Below are 19,714 nucleotides of genomic sequence, written 5' to 3' on the forward strand. Positions count from 1 at the left end.
GATTTATTGACAAGTAGGACCTCCAGAAAGGTAGTATGAATGTATTGTTCGCCCGTGCCTCTAGAGCTTTACTGCAACCAAAATATTAAATATAAAACAGGAAAACAAAAATTATAAAAAGAAGCATTTCTGTTAAACAGAGCCTGTGTTCACAAAACATTTCTCACGCTAGACTTGTCTGTAAGAGCGAATGGTAGCCTATTGTCATGTCGGACACATTTATTACCGATGGAGGCAGGTCAATGGCAAAAAGGCACTTACGAAGAAATGTTCTGTTAATGCAGTCTTCGAGAAAACGATAGTATAAAAAAGCCAGCCGGTATGCATATGTTGAGTCTACAGAGCAATAAATTTGAATCAGTGCATGCCAAGAAATATTGCTCGAAAAGGCAAACGAAGCAACATGCCCGAATGACCAGCCCGATGGATATGCCAGAGTGCGCGCAGTGAATAGTGCGCCTTCAGCCTTTCGACGAAAAAGTAGTCGTCGGAAGCGCTGAACACTGCGCTGCCATAGAATCGTCTCGTAAAATATCGGGCATCACAATGGACTGACACCAGTGGTGTTTACACAAGCTCGACGCAAACACTCCGAGAAGTCAAGTTGGCTCAGTCCCAGTCTACCGCGCTCCTTGCCAAGTAAGTAGGCTGGGCGACTCAACGCACACTGGGCAGGCGGGTTGACACTATTCGGCTTAGTGCTCACTCAAATAGATTCGCTCGCCTTTACCAGAATCCGACGACTCCATTTGTACAATAGAAGCCAACTCGAATAAAATCAGGCTCATCCAAAAGCAGCTGTAAAGCTTTCCTGACTGCATGACGATACTTTTGACTTCTTTAATACCATTCTGACCGTGTTTTCTTGTGCTGTTACAGCGGATTTTTCCTGTGCCTCACCGTAGGAAAACGGAAGGCGAACCCCATGGTCATTTTTATAATGGGAGCTCTACGAAGGGTAATCAGGTGAGGAGCTCTTAGTAACGTATCATCTGACGCTACGTAAAGGCGGATCACTGCAATGTCAGTCAAAAGGTACGCGGAAGCCTACCAGAAGCATACCAGGAATTCATCATTAGCAGGCCACATAGCTAAACAGGCCAGGACAAGGGCTCGAAGAGGATCACGACATGAGCATTGACCCTCTTTCCTCTGTCCTCGTCTGATGAGCGCTGTAGCCTCTCAATCATGAGTTACCACCAACTCACCCACGTTTCTCTTCTAGTCCGTACGGGAGAATGCGAAGCCGGTTAAGAAGTTACTCCTACGCCGCGCATGCAAAAACCTCCACCCCGCGAAGGGCCACAATAAATCGCACAACCGCAGCAGATATTAACTAAAAACTCGGTAGATGCCGCAACTTGCGAAAATCGGTTTCATGCGAAGCAGTCAGCGAGTAGTTCCATGTTGCATTTTTTGGCTTTGAGCCAAGCGTAACGAGGTGAATCGACGTGTTCTTATAAGTGTAGTAGCTGTGTGCACATCGTGAGCTTACCAGGCACGTCGACAACACTGGCGTTTAAAGGGTACCTTATGGTCTGACGTAACGTCAGCACTCACGTCATGCGTCAGTATTATCAAAACGAAGTGCACTTTACCGCGCGATGATGTGAATATCATGCGTGACTTTCGTTTGCGTATTCCTCCGGGATCGAGCAACGCATGAATATACTTGCTGAATCGTAGGAATCCAAATGCAATGTTTATTAGACTGCTGTAAAAGCAGAGCCAACACTGGAACCACAGTTGACGTTAACCTGACATGACGCCTGTATCGTAGGAGTACATATGTAGTGTTTATCGCTTTTTTTTATCAAATTAGATAGCCAGCAGTACGACCACAACTGACGTTGCACCGACGTTATGCCTGCATAGGGTGTTTTTGCAAAGCAGTTTCTAGACCTGCCGTGGCTCTGTGGTAGAATACCTGACTGCCACGCAGAATGCTTCAGTCCGATTCCTGCTGGGATCCTAATTTTTATTATTTGCATTCTTTGGGCCAACGCTGCCGATGTCGATTTTTCTTCACGCTCTCACATTTAAATTACCAATGTCTGTTCTCGCCGTTCCTGGGTAAATATAAACTGCCAATCACCTGTGGCGCATAACTGTGTACCGCGGCCCGTAGTAAACAGGTGCCACACGTTTCTGGAGAAAAGGGTTCGACTACGTACGCGACAGGATTTTCACTTTATTCATGTCATGATCAGACACTCATATTTGTCAAAACCTTTTACCCTCCCATGCCAATTTTGGGTTTGGGTCACACCAAGTTAAGGAGGCGATCACGAGAGCACCCAGACGTAGGCCGATAGATAGATAGATAGATAGATAGATAGATAGATAGATAGATAGATAGATAGATAGATAGATAGATAGATAGATAGATGGATAGATAGATAGATAGATAGATAGATAGATAGATAGATAGATAGATAGATAGATAGATAGATAGATAGATAGATAGATAGATAGATAGATAGATAGATAGATAGATAGATAGATAGATAGATAGATAGAAACACTCGAAGTGTCTTCGGTTCACTAACAAATGCTCCGCATTTAATATCAGCTGTGTAGTACAGCTTTTCGCTTTTCAGGCTAGCCTCTAGTTGCATCAGCGGATGTCCTATAGCCACTGCCTACCATTCCTGTAACTTTAACTGTAGCCGGCGACAAGCTAAGAATAAACAGCAAACTGTACCGCTGTCCATTTGTATTATGCGCGTCCAACTACGGCCATTCTTAACCATGACATAACGGTTAAGGCGAACCTTTGAAAAATGCAACATGGCGCCGTTCGGGACGAGAGGCGAGGTACCGCTGCACCGAGACCGAGATCCGTCAATTCAAATTTCCTGCGGTGTTTGTTTCTTACAGAAGAACCTATTTCCTACTGTTATCCGCACGTACCCAGCATCATCCTCGCCGGTCGTCATCCGATGGAGTAGAAGCTTGTGACTGTGCCGCGTTTGAAGTGCACCGAAGCGGCAGCAGCTATAGGAGTGTTTTACAACGCTTTATCGCGTTCAGTCGTTTCGGCAGCGTCAAGTTGTAACACGGCGTGTGTTCCCTCCATCGCTCGGATACACCAAGCATATCGCCTGAGGGTCACCACATCGGCGACTGTCGTCGCGTTCATTCGCGTGCAGTGAGGTGAAAGTGAAGTCGGAATGTGCGCGTCTGTTTACGATTTACCGCCCGCAAAAGCCATGGCATTAGCGTTGCCACATGTGCGTGTGTGCGTGTGTGTTACTTGGAGCTCGCAAGGTGGGAATCTTGGTAATCTATTGCGACATGCGCCGTGCTGTGCGCCTATATAAGTGACGTATGTGTGGACGAAGTGTGAAAGAGAGGAAGCTACCAACATAGCCCGTTAGCACAACACAATGCGAAAGTAAACAAATCAGATGTGGAGATTATGCAGTGATGTGTGCATTATAAGAAGATAACTGTGGTCATCTGGTGCGTGTGTGATTATGTGACGTGTGCCTATTGGCGCAGTTGCGTCGTCTTAACGGAATTCAGTTCCACCAGCCCAGAATGATGTGCTAGGTTGAAGTGCCCGTCGCGTAAGTCTCGCGCTCGGTGCACGAACGCCTTGCATTGAGCAACGCCGTGCGAGGTAATCGTTGTCTACAAACCGTGAAATGATGCGCTCGCTGTGACACATCGAATGCATGGATTGTGATCGTAACTGAAGTTACGCCGCTAAAGCTATTATTGATTGAAAAAAAAAAACTTTTGCTTTTAATGGCGTTGCATCATACTTCACGATATCAGGTTTGGAGTTCTTGTTTTTGTCTAACGTGCGTCTCTTTTTTTTTTTTGCATTTCTCGTGTATTGTGTGCGTGTATTACGCAGTGATAATTTGTTTATATTAAACTCGTGGAGGTTATAGTGCAAAGACCATTTTTTTAAGCGCTTATCTCTTCTTGTGAAGTCTTGCGAAGGTATATATATATATATCTTCGCACAGACCCACACATATATACAAGGTAGGGGCCCCTCTTCCAGCAAAAGTGCCCCCCCCCCCTGCTGTAATGCCCACTGGGGCGACGCTGGTATGTAATACATAAATAATAAGTTCATTAAAAACTTGAACGTTCAAGGGCTTAAGGGGCAATGGCAGTGCCAGTGCAAGTTGTCGAAGCGAGGAGCAATCCCACGTAAAGCTTTTAGTCAACGCCAATTTAGCCGCGTACATCTACTTGGCGTGAACGTAACGGCAACGCATGCAATGACCCCCCAGTGAAACGGTCCCTGGAACGGTTTTTTGACATTTCGTTTTTGCTAAAACCATTACTGGGATGCAAATCATTGGCACGATTATTCAGTCGAAACATCCTTTATTAAGGGAGCTACGTATAATAACTACCTTCCCTCCTCCTCCACTCCGCCTTTCACCCTCAACTTTTCCTTCGAGTGCTCGGGACTAAGCTCCGCCTTCAAGAGGCTCTGCGTCACGATGTGACGTGCGAGAACGCTTGCGTGCCGTCGCGTCGTCTACTTCCGGTAAGCAGCGCAGTAGCCACCGGTGGGTCAGGCGCTGGGCCGCTGGCTCGGCTCGGCTGATCGTCCGTCTCCTGCGAGCGCCATCCGAGCAGCGTGTGTTTTGTTTCACGGCAGTTCAGACAGTTGCTCAGAATGGACCCCGGCCTCGAAGAGCGGTTGCGCCGAATGAGCCGAGAAATGGGCTTCGACCCATACAGTGACACGCCATCTCGCGATCCGGCGTTTCGTTCTGAGGGTGGCGGCTGTTATCCGCCTGATGTGCACTCTTAATCATGTCCTGCTTAAAGTGGCAGTCTATAGCCCGGAAACGAGACGAAAAATCTAACGCCTATAGACTGTCTGTTTAGCCGGCACAACCTGTAGGCGGTGCCACCCGTAGCCGTCCCTCGGCGTAGTAGCTTTCTTAGCGGCTCATCTCATAGGCGGGACTCAATATAGGCCGGAGATTTTTCGTCTCGAATCCCGGCTAGTTGAAGGCCGGCTATAGACATCTCCTCGTTCCACGTGACCAGCTGTCCTGGCTACGGAGAGTCCTACCCACGGTGCGTCCCAGCTGCGGCGCGTCCTAGCTATAGGCGGTGTACGAAGCGGCGAAAAAAAAATTTGATTTTAGGTCACCTGTTAAGCTCTATTCTGGGATTTGGAGGCTTATACACACGTTTTATGACATACATAATCCATGTACACATATTACATTCAGAAGTAAACCACAGAAAAATTCACAGTAGACACACGCGGATTCGAACTCGCGCACACTCGGTCACCAAGCGCGTACGCTAACCACTACACCACATCACGCCGCGGCCACTGTGGTAAAAGAACAGGGGTTTATATGCACCAATGCGTCACTACGTGCACTGGCGTATTAGTGCAGTGGAGGTCGTATTAAAATGTAGCGTTCACTGATACGTAAGGAGGCATTTTTTAAATGACATTCGTGAAAATATATATGGGGTCACTCAAGTTATTGCTGGGAGCATGCTTGAAGCGAATTTGCGGGCTTGGTATAAAAGATAAAACTGTTCCGCATATATTCGGCACTGGCGCCTCAGTGACATCTAAAGAATCTTGGCGCGCATAATACGCGAGTTCTATTGATGTTAGCCGTCAGCCTGTTGCCTTTCGTGGATTGAACGAGTTTTCAACGTCAAGATTCGCTTGCCGTGGAACGTGTGCTCGGAATCCATCGCGCCAACCGCACAGCGGCGTAGCCGATTACCGACGGAGAATCGCCGCGTTCTCAGTAACGTCGCTGGCCGCTTCACCGCCGACGGTTACCGGGCCGGTAGCCGATATCGTCACTAAGCCTATTCAGTTTATTTCGAAGCCGTAGTCGACCGTGCTTCAGAACAAACCGCTCAGGCTCATATGCCAGGATGTTTTACTTGTTACCGTCGTTGGCTCGACCCTCTCCCCGTAATAATTACACACTGAGATGAACATGCGCTGATAATCGTGGTATTGTCAGCCGTATAACAATATGCGAACACGCCCGAGCAGGTGCGGTACGCCGTGCACGCACTGCAGATGAACTTCACTTGTAAAGGAACTCATCTTGGCTCTAAACGTTGGATAGTTCACGTCGCTGCCCCTCAAATGAATGACACTATTCCAGCAGACATTATTTTAGCTTCAATAAAAAATGTGGGCGACGTTGCGTCGACCATAGAAGCGAGGAGCTGGCGCTGATTGCATGCAGCTTCCTCCGACTGCGCCCCGGAGGAAATGCCGTTTATGTTGGACGCCACTCGCGCGACATACGTGACTCGTGAATTGGGCTGTGCACGCTGGAGACGCGGCTCGCGGTTCACCGTTCTCAGGCACGCAGTGCGCAGGCAGGAATTTGATGCTAACATGGACTGGATCTTATATCCGGCAGCACTTATCGCAGAAATATTTGTGGCGTTCTGTTAGGACTCCATCAGTGGCCATATTTTTGAGAACGTCTGGATTCACGCTGGTATAGCGGTCCCGCCGCGCTATTTAAATCACTTCACACTCATCTCAAAGCTGCTATATTTTTCACATAAGTTTACTGAAACATTTTCTGGAAGCGCGAGTCCATGCAATGTACTAAGTATAGTATTGGTGCGAAAGGCACTTTCATGAGCATGCAGTGCCTTGTACAAGTTTCACCTTTTGATACATTTTTGACAAATCTCGCCGTGATTAATACGGCGGAACACGCAAACATTTACGAGCTACATCCACACAGCTGCATTTGCATGGACACGCGACTGGGCAATGTTTGTTGTGCTAGACTGCATGGGATAGCCTTCTGGAGTTTTTTACGTATACACGCACCTAATTTTTTATGCGCGGATTACTGAGACGCGTTGCGTACAGCAGAAATCCAGAACGTAGTATAGTGCTGCATTAACAGAAAATTAATTTGCCACTATCGAGTAATAGGTTCTAGTGTTGCAGAGCTATCCGCAGATGCTAAAAGACAAGGTATGGTCAACGAAGGATGCAACTTTTGGTGCAAGTTAGATTTTTTTTTATTGCGCACATGCAAAGCGGTTGCGCCCCACTGTGGCAGTCGTCAGGAGGAACTTAAACTGCTAAATTATGACATATCGCAAGAAAGTTAACGTAGACTGGCCATTTGTCGAACATGGAGTGTTTAACGATTTCTGAACTTTTTAAGCCAATGCAGCGATGTTATACGAGGTACACCCACCGGCGTGCGCGCTTCGCGCTGGCACATATGTACGTTCCAGAGGACGGTGATTTAATTATGCAAATATTAATTAATTTAGTTATGCAAATATTATTTAATTATGCAAATGCGGACTCCCTTGACGTCAAGTGGCAGGCCGTGTAGTGGTGATTGTGGCTAACAGAGTTTTAGAATTGTGTACGCACACGTTGCGTTGGCTGGGCACGTACGCTATATTGTATTCGGAAAGTAACGTGCGTATACCAGTGTTTAGTCTTTGACAGTTGCGCAGTGGCAACAAACACAAGAAATTGTGCACACGAAGCTCTGGTTACCGTATTCTAATACTACCTCATTTTAACCACAAGGATTTTTCAACGTGAACCGATTACATCACATAGGAGCGTTTTCGCGCTCAGTTCCCCCTTGATGGGTACCTAGGTTAACCATTAACAGTGAGCTTGTAAACTATAAGCATGCAGTGTGTTTAGACATGCGTATAAAATTCGCATTGTTTTTTTTTTTAGTAGCGGCGTTTAAAGCATGGACGCACCACGTTCCCCATTAATGTACCGTTCAGCGGAATCATTTCGGTTGAGAATGACATCACGGACCATACCAGCTTCATAGTTCAAGAGTACCCGCTGTGTCTAGCGAGTATAAGCATGCGAGAAACAGGTACTGCTCAGGTGCAAAAAATAATTCTTTATTGTAAAAAAATACAAACCGCGCTAAAAGCAATGCTCAGCGCTGAAGGAAACGATAAACGTGCCATCCGATGTTTTTTTTTTGGACAAATATATTCTGGTGCTTAACGAATACCTTTGATCTTTTCAATGTGTCTTCAGCAGCTTCCCGCCGGCAAAACACCTGGGAAACAACTGGGTTCATAATACTCTGCACAAGACGAAGTATTGAGCATACCCATTTGGCTATGTGAGGTCCTTAACATAGTACATCGTCAAGCACCAAATAAGGGCTTTCTCTATAAGTGTGCCAAACGAAGGTTTCACTTTCTCTTGCACTTGATCGCAGTAGAACGCCTTGTTGTCGTACTCCCTCCAAATTCAGCGGTCAGGTGATGGGCGGGCTGTTGGCATGTCATCCTGACGGAAAAAAAAAGAAAAGCAGAGGACACATGCGACGTTATGTTCTTAGATCACCTGGCGCTTTCGCCCATCACACAAAAACTTCTACCTGGTAAACGGACGTTTCCAATCTGTTATGCACCTCGTCGAATTTTGTGTAGACAGCGTCACGAAAGTTGCAAATATGAAAGTGTTTTCAGAAGTTGCTAATGAAGCTTTCTAATAGCGTTTTAACCATAAACTTACTGAAGTTATGAGAGAAAGCGTAGCATGATTTCCTCAGATATACTAATCGATCTCCACGAAATACATGCGGGCATTGCACATCTGACCGATTATTACTTTCACCTTGTCGAACTTCTCCATGAAACTTCCAGTTTTTCTTAAAAGTGAAGCTCTGTTTCGAATGTCGGCTGCAAGTCAAAACCACAGCACAGCCGTAATTTGATGAGAATCACGTACAAGGAAAGCAGTTTAACAATAGACTCACGATTCATTCGTTAAGTAAATAAAGTGGCAGGTAAACTTGCCTTGAAATTTGGTTGCACACTATTGCACAATATTGCAAACGAATTTTCTTAATACCATGGGAATGCCAGTAACGGCGAATATTTGAATGGTAGGAGCCAATGAATGATTAAAAATTAATTCGCTGCGGCGGGTCAATGCTCGGCTGCGATATTTAGATGGGAGTGAAACACACACACACACACACACACACACACACACACACACACACACACACACACACACACACACACACACACACACACACACACACACACACGCACGCACGCACACACACACACACACACACACACACACACACACACACAAAATAATAAAAAACACAAAGAAAGATCGTATATGCTCAGTTACGGCATTGTAAGCAACACCACGGCCGGTGTTGCTGCTGCTTGCTGCTGCTGCTGCTGCTGGAGACCCTGCAAGGTGTGAGCTCCTGGCCAGTTGCTCGATAAAATTGCGCCTGGCTCTTGTGTCAGAAGGTTTTGTCACCTGGAAACGTATTCAAATTCTGTGTATACTAACACGATGATGAACGAGGATTATAACCCTTGCTACGACTGCTGTACCCACTTCACTTCTCTGTAATAACATTTAGAATGAGCAATTTAACATAAATAATAAGCTGCCAACGAGAACAACAGTACTTTTATACAACCACGGTTACATATGGCTGTTGCATCGCATGGAATGATAGATGAGAGAACAAAAATGCCATCAACTAGCTAACGCCTAAATTAGATATGACGCATTACTTTACCTTCATCGAGATCTGCCGTTTGCACAGGCGCCACAGCCGGTGCATGATGCACTGATGTACTTGCCCACACTTGACTTGGCACTGCATAAGACCAATGGGCAAATGTGATCGAAAACCACGGAAATCAGTGAAGGAGCACAGTAACTGCACATGTATTCACGAACATGAATGAGGCAGGCTTTAAAACATGTTAGAAATTAGGCTGCAAACCGCGTTTTAAAGACTGTCGCTATTCAGAAAGTGAAATTGCTGATTTTGCCTCCTAAAAACAAGACATGCTGCGAGTCGTATCTATGAGCGCCTGATCCCATGAAACGGTACTAACGTCTTCGGCACTCGTAAGTGCAGTTTTATTTTTGATTGTGGAAAAGTTTTTCCGCTTCCCAAAGGTAAAAAAAGAAATATAAATGCGAAGTATAACGACCTACCATGAAAGCAGATCCTAACATCATTCAACTGCTAGCAAAGATATGCTTGCTTTTAATGCCGCGTTGTATCATTGACTAAATGCAGAGAACAGTTGCTAGCCGAGGGATAAGAGGCCATGCGAGAGCTAAAATTACACAACTTGTCAAGCAAGACGAAGTGATTATCTCAGTGACACCTGTCAAGATCGACGAAAGCGTCTGAACTGTATGAGAGTTCACAATAAATGCGAGCAGCACGACAACACGTGCGCGACTATAGAGACGGATGACGATTACAACAAAGATAAGTACTCGTATACTCGTATAGTTACTCGTACGCACACTCGTATAGTTATTTCAAAAGCCGTCGAAAAAATATTCTAGCAGTTCAATGCCGTCATTCATATACATAAGCGCAAGCATGCAACAATGTGAACGCTAACAGCATGAACATATATGTGAAGAAAGAACAGCACTCACCCAGGCAGGTATGATGCGCCGGGCTGCGTCCGCAGTGTGCGCACCAGCTAGACAGAAATGGCGCGAAAGCGTCGTGTAATCCTGCGTCAACAGCTTGCGTGTATTGTACGTGCAAGGGGATGTCGCTATGTCCTCGCAACACCCCCTCAATATTGAGATAAGAGAACTCTTCCATGGCGGCCGAGCACAGGCTCACGCGGCACGCTCAACAAACCACACCAACCTATCAAACATCCGCCGCTGTCGTGGAATGCGCTAGAATTAACTCATATCGCGCCAAAAACGCAATCCCCTTCCCGTCGCACAATGTCTTCGAACTCTCGTTTTTACCTCCCTTTCATTTCTCTGCGCAAAAACAGCAGAAGCGGAGTGCAACGGAAAGCGTAGCAGCCCCTATTCTCTCTCACGCACCCAAGAGAGAGCGCGTATAGTTAGCTCCATGCGTATACCTCCTCGCAGCATAGCTCGCCTCTGCGGCTGACGCTGTCGGCGCATGCGTATACACCGACGCTTGCGCCGACAAGTTATAACACGCGGCAGCATACGCTGAGCTATGGCCAGGATTCTCACTTACGCGGCCCACACCGACGCGCCACTAATACTGCAGGCCGTCTATAAGGCGGCGGTGAAGGGTGCACGTTTTTTATATGCACTTGTCACGGCTAACTCCTTTTCGAAGGCCTACTATAGCCGGGATTTTTCCTGAGTTTCGAAGCGTCCCGCCTACAGGGCATGAGTTAGCCAGGATTTGATTAAGAGTGTGCCACCACCAGACTCGCCGGGCCGTGTTACATCAACGTCGTCGCACACGAGTTGCGCTATTGCGGGGTTTTATTTGAGCTCATTATACACGACACCGCATGAACCGGAGATTTCCAGCTGGCCCTACGACATACACACTTGTGCAGAGGTTTCAAATGCATTGTTTTCAGTTCACATGCACCCTTTCATTTTTAATCAGCGCTGGAAATCGCAAAGCGGCGAGGGGCATTCTGTGTATATATAATTATTGCGAAACTGGCCACATTATATTGAAGAGATGGAGTCGTTATAGTTATAATTAACGAGATTACGTATAATTTTGTGAGTGCCCACGTGCGAACCGCGCACTATGTACAAACAGCACACGGTCTGGACCAATTGTGAACTTACCTTTCTACCGGTAAGAAACAAATACGGCAGTGCGTCGGCTTTGAGGGGATACCTCTTCAGACCCGAGGCCGAATCGCTGCATAAACACGGAACTGAGCTCGTAGTCTTCCGGCTTAAAGTGGCGACCGCAAACGCGTATATCCTGCCGTCGATCCGATACAGACAGTTCGGTGTGCGGCAGCCACTCGGCGCGCCTGCTGCCTTCCAAAGGCACACGGTGTCGTATTTTCACTTGTCGCCAATCGCTCGACTTGCAGCCCACAAAGCAGCAAGGGCGATTCATGATGTCAAACAGAAACCTCGCAATACACACTGGTCGCGCAGTTCACGTCAACGTGGAGCGCGTGGTATCACATGCAGTCGACGTTCGCTGTGCGCCGGAAGTCCTGAGGTCTAGTTGTAAATTGCGATTGTGTTCGCTTTATTAGTGACTGGTTTTTAACCAAAACAAATTATAAAGAGTTTCAAAGATCACGAACAACATTTGTTCGCAGTTATGTCGAAAAAAAAATGCCTGTGACGTGTACTGTGGATCCAGTCAGATCAGCCGCCTGCGTGACGTCGCGCTTCCAATACGACGCGTACTGGATGGAAGTGGGCGGTTTGAAATCGCGTTTGGCTGAGCCGCTGTGATCGGTGGGGATTCGCAGCTTTAAGGCCTTGTAATAAATTACACAGTTTACGCACAGAGCTTAAATCGCTCTGTAAATGATCCTTAGGACTTGCTCTACCGTCCCAATGTGTTTGTACAAAATCGTCAAAACCGTTTCAGGGTCCCTTTAAAGACCATGTTTGCTACGCGCTTTTATTTCGTTGAAACAAGACGTCAAATGAAGCCTTGGCGTTTTCCTCAAACACGATGACAAGCACAGCGACTAGGAAGGAAGGAACACAGAAAGGGAGAAGGCAGGGAGGTTAACCAGACAGCAGTCCGGTTGGCTACCCTACGCCGGGGGAAAGGGAAGGGGAGTGGAAAGATGGGAGAGACAAAGAGAGAGAGGGGGAGCGAGAAAAAAAAAGGAAATGATCAATAAATGAGCTGACACGTATGAGGCGGTGGCACTGTACAACAGTCATAGGCGTTCACAAAGGCCCGTAGTTCTTAAGAAGCACAAAAGTACTTTAACGGCCTTGTGGGCCGCCGAGCGATGGGGACGGTGCTCCAGCAGCATCTGCACGGAGAGCGGTCGATCGTCCAATCGTCGCATCGCGTCAGAAAGAGTTCGTCGTTCAGAGGCAAATCAAGGGCAGCGGCATAGCAGATGATCAATGTCTTCCTCAGTACTGCAGACCTCGCATGCTGCACTGTCGGTCACTCCAATTAATCACCGTGTCAAAGAAAAAGGCCACGAGGTTGACTTTCAGTGGCTACCTGGTCATTGCGGGATCAGTGGCAATGTTTCCGCAGACAATGATGCTCGCACATCCCATCAAGAAGAGACCACCGTTTCGATTCCTCTTTCTAGGACAGACGCTGCGAGGCAGCTTCGTCACCTGGCACGTAGTCTCTGTTTGGCGGAGTGGAACATGCCAAGTATAAGACGTACAAGACTCGACCAAATAAACCCTTCGCTGGAACTCCGACCTCCATCCGGATTTAGTCGACGTGAAGCTTCGCTTCTATGTCGGCTTTGGTTAGGAGTTGCCTTCACGAAGGCATACACAGCGACTAGAGACGCAAATGCGGTATTTACGGCAACACAAGACTCGAAATTCACGAAGGCAATCTCAGACTACTCCGCCATACTTCGCTTTGAGTCACAGTTGGCGTAGTTACAGCACACAGTGAAGAAAACTGGCGGCGAAAGTTTAGCAAAAAAAATTACAAACGACCTTATTAAATGTGAATAATGTCCCTGTTTCGTTCTGTGAAACCCTATAATAACGATTCCTGGATTTTAAGTTTTATGTTAAATCTGGCATTCTTTGTTTTAATACCATAACAGGTTCTGCTCGGAAACATCACCTTTGAGATGTATGTACATTACTTCTTCGTATAGACTCCTAGATGACCATGGCGGTGGGCGCAATTTAAACAACGGATATATTGCATGCTGACGTTGAACTCCGTGCCTTCGCAATTTATTTTATCTAGCTTTGCTTTCTTTATTTCAGTATCAGTGCAGTATTGCAAAATAAGGTTTATGTGCGTGAAAATTATTGTTACCACATCCTCTTTTTGTTTTGTTTTGCATTTTTACAGGATATGCGTGCCACTGTTCTTCATCATCATGTGCCTCTGCCTGCTGCCGGTTATCGTCACCGGGCCAGACACAAAATCATTCTACCAGAAGCTTTACGTCGAAGTGTCCTCTCAATGGTGGCACTATGTCCTCCAAATCAGGAACTTCTACGAGTTAGGTACACAGGTGAGCTTCACTGTGTTAATTGTCTTGTATGGATGGAAGTACCTTTATTGAGAGGTTCTGCAGGTTTTAGAGACCCAGGCTAAGGCCTCCTACGACGGGACGTCGAGGTCTTGTCTCAACGCCGCTTCGTGGGGCTCGCTGACAACCATTAAAATATACTACTCCGTGTTTTTGCACAGTGGTTTAGATTATCGGACAGGCTTTGGCTATTACCAAGCTTAAGTAGGTGGTCATTTGTTATACTAGAACACGTTAAATTTATATAAGTTAGAAGCGACAACAAAAAATCCGGCAGATCCCACGCACTGTGGGAATCGATGTAATGCGAAGCAGCCAGCAACGAGCTGCATACATCGCCTTGTTTTTCTTTGAGCCAAATGAAATCATTCATGCCATGACATCTAGTTCACCATATATCGCATGTTTGCCATGCATGCACAATCTGGTATATACCATGCTTATGAAACACATTCTGGTATATACAATGCATGACCTGTCATTTATGCTCACGCACTCGTCTCATGCCATACACTTTTTTGGTGTACATATCCAGTTAACAAAACGGCCGGAAGCGCACCGTGACAGTGTCAGGTAAATCATACCGTACATGACATGCATATAACATAATTCGCATGTTAGGACCTGTCATTTATGTTCGTCATACAGTCACATCGCGCAATACCAGTTTTCGGTGTGTATGTATATCAAACGAGTGAAACGGCTGCGAATGCACCATGAGCGTGGCATGTAAATCATCACATGCATGTCATGGTTTTCATGTTACCAACCGTTATTCATGTTCTTCATACAGTCACGTCACGCAATACGAATTTTGGTGAATATCAATCTAGCGAAACGGCGACGAGTGCGCCATGAGTATGGCATGTAAATCATGTCGTACATGACTTGCATGTGATGATTTTCATGTTACCACTCTCATTTACGTTCGTCATACAGTCGCGTCGCGCAATACCAATATTGGCTTATATCAAGCTAGCGAAACGGCCCCGAATGCACCATGAGCGTGGCATGTAAATAATGACATGCATGTCATGGTTTTCATGTTATCAACTGTTATTCATGTTCTTCACACAGTCACATCACGCAATACCAATTTTGGTGTATATCAATCTAGCGAAACGGCCACGAGTGCGCCATGAGCGTGGCATGTAAATCATGACATACATGTCATGATTTTCATGTTACCGCTTCTCATTTATGTTCGTCGTACGGTCGCGTCGCGCAATACTAATTTTGGTGTATATCAAGCTAGCGAAACGGCCGCAAATGCACCATGAGCGTGGCATGTAAATCATGACATGCATGTCATGGTTTTCATGTTACCACCTGTTATTCTCGTTCTTCATACAGTCACATCACGCAATACCTGTTTTGGTGTATATTAATATAGCGAAAGGGCCGCGAGTGCTCCATGAGCGTGGCATGTAAATCATGTCGTACATGTCATACATATCATGATTTTTATGTTACCACCTCTTTTAGGTTCGTCGTACAGTCACGTCGCACAATACCGAATTTGGTGTATATCAATCTAGCGAAATGGCCGCGAGTGCTCCATGAGCATGGCATGTAAATCATATCGTACATGACATACATGTCATGATTTTCATGTTACCACGTGTCAGTTACGTTCGTCATACAGAAATGTCTCGTCATACCAGTTTTCATATATATCCATACATTTAAACGGCCGCTAGCGCCCCGAGACCATGTCATGTAAATCATGCTGCACATGACATGCGTTTCATGATTTGCACGTTAGGACTTGTCATTATGTTCGTCATGAACTTTTGTTACGCCATACCAATTTTGGTATATATGAAATTAAGGGAAGGGCTGCAAGAGCCCCAAGGCCGTGGAATGTAAATCATGCTGTTCATGACATGCGTGTCATGATTTACATGTCCTGACTTGTCATTTATGTCCTTAATACGGTCATGTTATGCCATGCCGATTTTGGTATACATCCGATTAACGAAACGGCCAGGAGAGCACAAAGTCGTAGGCGGCTAGATAGATAGATAGATAGATAGATAGATAGATAGATAGATAGATAGATAGATAGATAGATAGATAGATAGATAGATAGATAGATAGATAGATAGATAGATTAAGAGGAGAAGACGCAAATCACCTTCCCTTCTAGCACACACGTGATGACATGGCGCATCATATCACTATCTTTATTCGCTCATCCGCGCACGCACGCCTTTCTTTGTGCCAGAACCTCCGTTAGCGGCACGCGACAGGATGCCGTCGCACTTCGTCTATCTATCTATCTATCTATCTATCTATCTATCTATCTATCTATCTATCTATCTATCTATCTATCTATCTATCTATCTATCTATCTATCTATCTATCTATCTATCTACCTAACGAAAGTCAATGATCATCTACCCACAATATCATCATATGCTCAGTACAAAGATGCTTCAACACGTGGCCCCAGGAGCATGTTTACAACTTTATAAAACCTTTGCTGGTCACAAGTAAAGAGAAAACAAAATGAATGCAAAAAAAAAAAAGAAATGAAAACGTAAGCATCCGAGGCCATATCCAAATTTATGGTGAAAAAGGCAAAAGTGAGTGGGCTCGTCCGGAATTTGAACCTGGGCCTCTCGCACGCGAAGCGAGAATCATACCCCTAGACCAACGAGTCGACAACACACGAGCGCGGCGGCGTTTCCTCTTTCGTAGTACATTGGATGGCTGGAAATAAGGGGAAAACAAAGTAATAAAGAAACATAGGCGTAAGAGGTCACATCCAGGTTCACAGCGAAAGTTTGAGAAACAATTGGACTCGTCAGGTATTCGAACTATTGGCGGTGCCTTTTTTTTTTTTTTCGCGAGAAAGGGGGTGGGTGAGGGAGGCCTTGTCCTCAGTCCAATGAAAGAGGAGGAGAGGAGGATGCTGGCCGTGGTGCGACCCTTTCACTTGGTCGATAATAGATAACCGTCAGCTTAAACCACATTATGTTAACGTGATAGCGTTAAAGACCTCGTTTCGAAGAAATTCCGCCGTCGTGGGTTGTGAGCGAAAAATCATCATCTCGTCCGTGACCGCAAAATCGAAAAAGGTCAAATAAAATGAAAAATTAAAATTTTCGGTTTGAGTGAGAATCGCACCCAGGCCGTCTGCGTGGCAAGCATGTGTTCTACTACAGAGCCACGCCATTGCTTGAAACAGCTTCGAAAAAAAAAAAAAACACTAGAGGAATGTATTGTAGTAAGAAGAGTCTGCTTAACGCATGTAATATTGCATGGCAAAAGCGTAGAATCGCTCCAGTCGTCAAAACATGTGAATTGCGCAAGGAGTGGGTGTTTTAAAGGCCCACCCATTACAAAGCGCTCAGGCATAGTTAATCATCATCAGCTGCAAAAGAGTCAACAAAGTGAGCAGCTGCGTAGCTTCGCGTGTTGCCTTACGGACGCGTATACTGGGCCCTTCGCTGATTCGCGAAAGGAAGAATTATGGCGTAAAGGGCACTTAACAACTGTACTTGAAGTAGGCTTTCTTGGATAGTTTGAAAAGGCCAATGTTACGCGCATAGTCGTTCGTTTCCTTACGGCACGGTTTAGGCATGCACCGAGAACCGAAGCGAGGCTAGCATTTGAGAAGGCGATACGCAAGGGACCCGATTACGCTATCGCGCTCTACTCTTGAAGAGAAAGCTCAAGCGTCCTTCAAATTTTTATAGATAACGCTACCGTTATCTATTATTGTACAAAACGCCGAATAACACCGATGGTTCCCGCTTTCCTGCTATATCGCGCGAATCATTGAGTTTCAATGAGACTGGCGACGCTCGTCATCACGACAGTGCTCAGAGACGCCTGGTAGCTGCCTGGGCTGTTCCCGGCTGTTCCTCCTCTCTAGCAAGGGTTGCCTTGTGTGCTGGTGGCGCCATCATGACGCATCCGCGTAGAACACCGCCCGATGTGTTCAAGCGCAACGTTCAGCTGTGATATCGCCATCAATTAATCGCTACCAGCGAAACGACCATCTTTTACAGCTAGGCTGCATATGACTCGCATCCCTAGATTTCTTCATCTTCGTGGAGTGGGCGATCCCGAAGGCAGTGCAGCCTAACTCTTTTACTTGTATACTACCAACACTTGTGGCGATCGACTAATATTATCTAATATGGCTGTCCGCTGTTATAGCGCTTACATTAGCTTCATTCAATCTCATTCCGATGATTAATTTGTGCACACAAAGAAACATTACTAGTTATCCAGGCACCGCGAAAGTGGGCGTCCAGCGAAGCTGCTGATAACCACAACAAGTGTTGAGGGGTGTATGCAATGCTTCATTGCTTTAGAGCAGTGTGTCGGAACGGAACAAAAAACGAAAAAAAAAAATTACAGCATATTCACGGGTGAATGATGAAGAGCTTGGGCGAAGCTCCTGAAGCAATCATGGTCTCGGGATCGGCTTCTCGTTAAGCCCGTTTCACAGCGGCGTCCTTGGCGCGCACCGTCTCGGGATGCGCCTGGCTGCCGCCAAGCGAGCGCCCGCCGCTGCGCATCGTTCATGCTCCACCAACGATCCGACACGCACAGCGACGATGCAGGAGAATGAGAGAGGCGCTCGCTCCCCGCGCATCCCCGCGCAGCCCGCGCAGCAGCCAATCGGAGAGCAGCGGCACTTCTAGCGCCATCTAGTGTCGATTCACACAAGCGCCATGTTGCATACAATTCTATTGGACCAACGCCATCTAGGAAATAAGACGACAAATGGTGATGACGACACGGATTGTGTACAGCGCTATCTAGAATATCGTCCCTGAACTGCAGTTTGTATGCACTTCTATGAGACAGCGCTATCTGCCGTTTACGCCGGACAGAGATACTGCAGTTGACGCCGGACAACGGAGACGTGACAAGGTTAGACTAAGAGGAGCTACGCCCCTAAAACAATATATTCGACCGGAACGAAACCGTAACGTAACGGAAATTTATCTATTATTACTTTCTGGAGTGAAATCGAAATATTTTTTGTCGGTTTTTGGTTCAAGGGGAAAAGTCCATCAAGGGGGAAAGTTGGCCATCCGGAACAACCGAGGTTAGGCAATGTGAACATTAATGCATATCTCAGAGGGCAATACTACCTTGTGTCTCGGGCCGAGATTCCAAACGAAAGACGTGTTGAACTTATGTGAAAAAGGAGAAGAGTGGCTACCGGTGCTGTTTATATTAGGGAGTTTTAGCTTGTAACGTATACTTCTTTACGTTACCGTTACCGGATTACGTATACCGTTTTACTGGAACTCGAGTTTTAGTAAAGTTTTTTAGCTGCACAAACGTAAACCTTTACGTACGTATGTAAACCTTTACGTTTGCGCAAACCACTAAATGGTGAAGATAACAGCATTTAAACTACATTTAATTTAGATAATATTGAATTACGCTGCGGCAAAATCCTTGGAGAGGTTTTTAGCGTGTGCAGTATAAGCGAAGGGGTGTAGCAATACCAGGTTACCGGGCTATGGTGTCGACATCTTCTGACGCTTCGCGCAACCACTATCATGGACACGTTTGTTTTCGCTTAGTGTACTTGAGGGGAAAAGATGATTAAAAAGGCAACTCATTCGTAATAATGCCGCTGCAAGGCATTTACATCGGGAGTAGAATGCCCGGTGTTTCTGCAGTAACTATTTTGTGCTCGCCTGGTACACCTTGGCCCCGCTAGATGGCGCCACCTATCCAGTCTGTCAGCGTCTTTAGGCTT

General features: G+C 46.1%; 1 protein-coding gene across 1 annotated transcript in view; it reads left to right on the forward strand.

The window, feature by feature from the left end:
- Positions 1-19,714, forward strand: part of LOC119386997 (nose resistant to fluoxetine protein 6) — a 93,451-nt gene that overhangs the window by 55,171 nt on the left and 18,566 nt on the right. The window contains exons 6-7 of the mRNA XM_037654302.2: positions 880-966; positions 13,794-13,959. Of these exons, the coding sequence (XP_037510230.2) occupies positions 880-966; positions 13,794-13,959 (253 nt within the window). The remainder of the gene's footprint in view (positions 1-879; positions 967-13,793; positions 13,960-19,714) is intronic.

This window comes from Rhipicephalus sanguineus, chromosome 1 (genome assembly GCF_013339695.2).
Source record: "Rhipicephalus sanguineus isolate Rsan-2018 chromosome 1, BIME_Rsan_1.4, whole genome shotgun sequence".
NCBI lineage: Eukaryota > Metazoa > Arthropoda > Arachnida > Ixodida > Ixodidae > Rhipicephalus > Rhipicephalus sanguineus.